General features: G+C 37.0%; 1 protein-coding gene across 1 annotated transcript in view; it reads left to right on the plus strand.

Annotated features, from left to right (window-relative positions):
- LOC107661560 (dolichyldiphosphatase 1-like) overlaps window positions 1-5720 on the plus strand; it is a 13563-nt gene that overhangs the window by 2520 nt on the left and 5323 nt on the right. The window contains exons 2-7 of the mRNA XM_016451196.1: window positions 1668-1768; window positions 1878-1962; window positions 3227-3326; window positions 3855-3953; window positions 4039-4167; window positions 4265-4354. Coding sequence (XP_016306682.1) covers window positions 1697-1768; window positions 1878-1962; window positions 3227-3326; window positions 3855-3953; window positions 4039-4167; window positions 4265-4354 — 575 coding nt within the window. The 5' untranslated portion in view covers window positions 1668-1696. The remainder of the gene's footprint in view (window positions 1-1667; window positions 1769-1877; window positions 1963-3226; window positions 3327-3854; window positions 3954-4038; window positions 4168-4264; window positions 4355-5720) is intronic.

Below are 5720 nucleotides of genomic sequence, written 5' to 3' on the forward strand. Positions count from 1 at the left end.
TGCACATTAAATATCGCATGCGATTTATCGTGCAGCCCTAGTAGTATCCATTTATCATGCCATCTCAGAAATAAACATTTTAATCCAAGTTTGTGTAAATATGTCTGACTTTTGGCAGTTTGGTTTAATGAGTCCGTTGCATACCGCAGAGTAGCTGTTCTGAATGGAACCCTAGTTTGTTTTGACAGGCTCTGTGTGCAAAGAAGAAGGATTCTAAGACTACGTTTACACGACAACGATGTAGTCAAAAACGGAAAAGTTTTTCCCTTGCGTTTTTAAAAAGTTTCATGTATACACGACAACGTTTTCAAAACGATTCGCGTTTACACATCCGCGAAAACTGACAAAAACGCTGTATTACGTATGCCAGGCCAGTAGTTGGCGCTGTCACTTTGTTAGTAAACAGTACCTGTAGGGAAGTGACGATTATATGTTGTATATGATGCGTCTCCACTGTTGGTTGTAATATTGGTGAAGTAAATCCACACTTTGCTGAAGAAGCGTTAGCAAACTCTTGAGCAGCAACAACAGTACCATGTACTCCACCATTGTTGTGTATGTTTGTTCGTGCTTGCCTTTAAAATAGACACGTACTGTGCATGTCTACATACCTAACATGACGTCACTGTTTTCAAAGATTTTAGTTTTGGGTGTTTACACGGAAACTGTTGTGTAATTTCGCTTTTAATGAACCAATAAACCTTATATATACACTTTTCCCCCATCTGTAGCTGTCATGAACAAATACAGCCCTTACCTCTTATTGATGGGAAGTATAATGTGAAGTTCAGGATCCACAGCGAAACGTCCTGATCAGCTCAGCAGAGTTCTTACCACTATGAGGCCCGTATTGGAGATTTATGAACTACATTCAGATAATGTGTTACCCTTAATAAATTACTCGGAGTCTTGATTGAAAGAAAGTTTATCGAATCACCATATACAAATGGTTTCGCTTTATTAAAACCAATAACTCATAAGCAAAAATCAAGAAAGTAACAGCGTGTATTCTTCACCCGTTTCTCGGCCCGCAAAATCATCTGCATGGAGTCTAAAAGCAGATCATTAATAGGAATTAATAGGAATCCGTTTTCAAAAATATTCATTTTCGTGCTGCGTTCAAGTCCTCCTGGGACGTTCGTACTTACGAGTTGACAAGTCGTAATTACGACGTCAGGTGCGTTCAAGTCAGTTTAGTCGGCACAAGATGGCGGTGTACCTTCTTTTAATAAATTACAATAAAATACAATAGGGTCTGCATTTTTTTACTTGGATTTCATTAACTAACTTCGTAACAAGAACATGACCAATTTAAGTTTATAGGACAACAAAACTATCAATTTAAACAAAAATTTACCGTAAACTACAGATGTTGCATCCATCGATTCCGCCATGTTTCTCATTGACACGCCCCCAACTCGGAAACTCGGGGCTTAAAGAAAATTGAGTTTCCCACTCGTAATAACGACTTTGTGGTGGCGTTCATGTGCGTTCAACTCGTAAATACGATCTATTCGACATGACTTGAACGCACCATTAGTCCCCAAAATGCCGTTGTTGTGCAAACGAACAGGCAAAACGCATAAAAAGTTTCCCGTTTTTGGCTGAAAATGTTGTCGTGTAAACGGCCCCTAAATTGCTAAATCTTGCCCTATTTGTTTGTCCAGGTGATCTGACAGGGCAGGTATTGGCCTGCATGAGCCTGTTGCCCATCGCGATCCTCGTCGGATTCGTCACTCTGATCGTCTTTAAGCGAGAGCTACATACGGTGAGTCACATGACGTCACAACCCAGCAGGATATAGGATCAAATCCCAAACCGCATACTACCTTGTTCTCATTACGCTTTTCATCCCTTGTGTGCGTTCTCTCTCTCAGATCTCTTTTTTTGGAGGTTTGATCATGAACGAGGTGTTAAACTGGTTGCTCAAACACATTCTACAGGAGCCTCGGCCGTGTGGAGGTAAGTATCGTCATCGGCGTGTTGTTTGTTTAAACAAATGCTCATACATAACTACATCATTATAGGAGAATCGGAGTTTATGTAGACCGCCGTGTGAGTTTTTCCACCACAAAACGCATGTAGAAACAAAGCAAACTGTGCTTTATTGATTTACATGTCGGTCTGAGTAGGCGGTTCTTGGCCAGAATAGTCTGCAAAACTGGACCAGACTTTATGCCAATAGACACAATACTGGCAATACAAGACCGTGCTCAAAAACACAATGGGTAGTTCATGAACTAACCCTGGGGCTTGACCTGTAACCTGTCAAGATACCAGCCCAGATTGTTAAGCTTTATGCTGCAGCACCATTCAGTGAGGTTTAGTGAGATCAGCCCATCCAGTCGACCTAGTTCATATCTTGGCAGTCTGATAACAAAAAGCACCTGCAATCTGTTAAAAACAACTAACGGAAGACACAAGAATATAACATACTTAGTACATGCTTGGTTCAATTCAAAGGACACATTCAAGCACATTATTAATTTAGCTCAGCGATATTAATACAATCTAGGTTATGATCTAGATCACAGTTGTGACTGCAACAGTGTTATTTTAGTATCATTTATATACTATTATGTTTCTTGCTAATATTTTGAATTAAATGTTATTTTTATATTTTCTGTTTTTACTTGAATTTTAGCTAAAGTTTTAGAGTTTTTATAAAATTTTTACTTAAATTACTTTGTTTATTTAGTTTTAGATATGTTTTAGTACTTCATGTTGAACTAAATGAAAATAAAAAATGCTGCCTTGGCTACTAGCCAATGAATTGTTTCAAAACAATTGAAAGTAAATTTCACAAGCAAGAAATGACTAGTAATACTTTGATTTAAATGTGTAATTTTGAAGTAGAAAAACTGAAATGGTGTATATATTTTACCCTGTAAAATTCACTTGAATAATCATTTACAACTTTGAAAAACCATTTTTTACAACAGAGTTGCATATTTTTTTTCACAACAGCTGAATAGTTTTTTTTTTTTTTTTTTTTTTTTTTTAGTAATGAGAGTTGGGTTTACTTTTACTTAATGATAATAACGCTGGACCATGACTCAGTTTCTTGTAGCTGTTCTGATTTTTGTCCTACTAAAAAAGCAGATCTTAGTTTGGTGGGATCTGGGACTCTAACTCTTTATTACTTCACAAGTTAGTTCATAACTAGTACCTGACATCTCTGATATTTAGTGAATTTACTGAATTGTGTGTCGTGTCTCATTACCAGGAGGTCACACCTCAGTCACGACAGAGTACGGGATGCCTTCCAGTCACTCTCAGTTCATCTGGTTTTTTGTTGTATACTTTTTTCTTTTTCTTTATTTAAGGTAAGACTTTCTCTTTTTCATTTATAACATTTTACTAAAGTCAAAAAGAACAGAAAGGAGAACTTCTCGCTGCTCTTAGTCCTGTTTTAATACTATTTACTTGGAAAAACTACTAGAAAAACATAACTTTATTTACATTAATATATTTATACATTGCCATTCAGAAGTTTGGGATCAGAAAGAGATCTCTTCTGAAGGCTGCATTTATTTGATCAAAAATAAAGTAAAAACAGCAAAATTATAAAAAAAGTTTTTTAAGATTTCTATGGGAATATATTGAAAATGTAATTTGTTCCTGTGATCAAATCTGAAATTTCAGCATCATTACTCCAGTCTTTATATCAGCATATCAGAAATCATTCTAATATGCTGATTTGCTGCTCAAGAAACAGTTATGATTAGCATCAGTGTTGAAAACAGTTGTGGCGCCCAATATTTTTGTGGAAACTGATTCAGGATTCTTTGATGAATGGAATATATAATATATATATTTGAATCAAAATGATTGATTTTTGTCTTTTTCTCCAGAATGCATCAGACGAACAATGCCAGGTGTGTTGAACTGTTATGGCGGCATATACTGTCCATCATTCTACTGGCAGTGGCTCTGTTCGTTTCATACAGCAGGTAATGAGTGTTTTTTTTCTTCAAGTAAGTGCAGTAGTTGAGTCTTACTGTATTTCGGATGCATTGCTCATGTTTGTCCTCTTAGAGTCTACCTCCTGTACCACACGTGGAGTCAGGTGATTTATGGGGGTGTGGCCGGGATGGTGATGGGAGTGGTTTGGTTTTTTATCACCCAAGAGGTGCTGACGCCGCTCTTTCCCAAGATAGCAGCCTGGTAATGATGCAAGCACATGCACAGATGTTCATTTACAAAGTCACTTACACACACCGAGCTCTATTTTAAGTATCTGTGTTTCTCTTTCTCGCCTCAGGCCAATCTCAGAGTTTTTTCTGGTGAGAGATACAAGTCTCATTCCCAACATCCTGTGGTTTGAATACACAGTAACCAGATCAGAAGCCAGGTAAACTCACCTACAGCATCTACTGCTAAATATCAGGCCGAGGGTGTTTCACATGAGTCTTCTGGGCTATTTTTATAGTCATTTTATGTTACTTTCATGTCCTTTTGGTCACTCAACAGAGTAGTAACTAGGTCCGGACGTTATGTCAAATTTTTTGATTGATGACTTTGACCTTTGACTTTGACCTCCCTTAGGGATTAACCTCATGACCTTTTAATGATCTCCATATGTGATATGCCATCTGTTTTGTAATATATCTGGATTATGTGACCTCCGGCATGAAATAAGAGAATGTTTAAATTGGCCTTTAATGATCTCCAGATGTGCTATGCCATCTGTTTTGTAATATATCTGGATTACCGTAATTAACCTGTGACCTCTGCCATGAAATAAGAGAATGTTTAAATTGGCCTTTAATGATCGCCAGATGTGCTATGCCATCTGTTTATAATATAGATGGATAACCAAGGTTGACCTGCGACCTCCGCGGGTGAAACATGAGTTTTGTTTAAATTGGCAGTGTCAAAGATCAAAATTTAAGATTTCAAGTATGTTTTTGAACTTTTCGTCCGGACATCTGTGGACCACATGTGCGCGGAATCGGGTGGCATGCCATCCATCACGGGTTTTGGTCAGTCTACATGGATGTGAGAAAGAGATATTGGTTTAAGGACAATATACAAAATAAGTAAAAGAATAAACAATTTTAAGAAATCAAAGCATATTGTGTATATATATATCTCTCTCAAGTTCAAGTTCAAGTTGCTGTATTGGCATGACGTGTGTGTTACAGTATTGTCAAAGCATTTTAGATGTGTAAAATACAGAATATAATTACACCACCAAAGTAAAAAAGGAGACGATAAATGAGAAAATAAATTTAAAAATACAATAAAATAAAAATAACTCTCTCTCTCTCTCTCTCTCTCTCTCTCTCTCTCTCTCTCACTCTCTCACACACACACACACACACACACACACACACACACACACAGACATATTCTGGCTGTTTTCTGATTCTCAGTGTTATAATGAAATGAAAATAAAGTATTAAAAACTTCGCTTAATGAATCAAATAAATCAATAAAAATAAACTTTGAGCATAATGAAAAATGACTTGCATTTTTCAGGGAGGTTGAGAAATTACATCTTTACACAATGGCAGCGGTGCGTCGAATAAAAGGTTTGCAAATAGTTGAAACGGAATTTTAAAATCTCAGAGTACAGAGAGCTTTTTTACATGTCTAGCTCACAGAGTGAAAATGGGAGGCAGTCGGGGGGAGTGGAACAACACACACACACACTTATTTCATGGCAGAGGTCACAGGTTAATTACGGTAATCCAGATATATTACAAAACAGATGG

Source organism: Sinocyclocheilus anshuiensis, unplaced genomic scaffold (assembly GCF_001515605.1).
Source record: "Sinocyclocheilus anshuiensis isolate Anshui unplaced genomic scaffold, SAMN03320099.WGS_v1.1 scaffold1425, whole genome shotgun sequence".
Lineage (NCBI taxonomy): Eukaryota > Metazoa > Chordata > Actinopteri > Cypriniformes > Cyprinidae > Sinocyclocheilus > Sinocyclocheilus anshuiensis.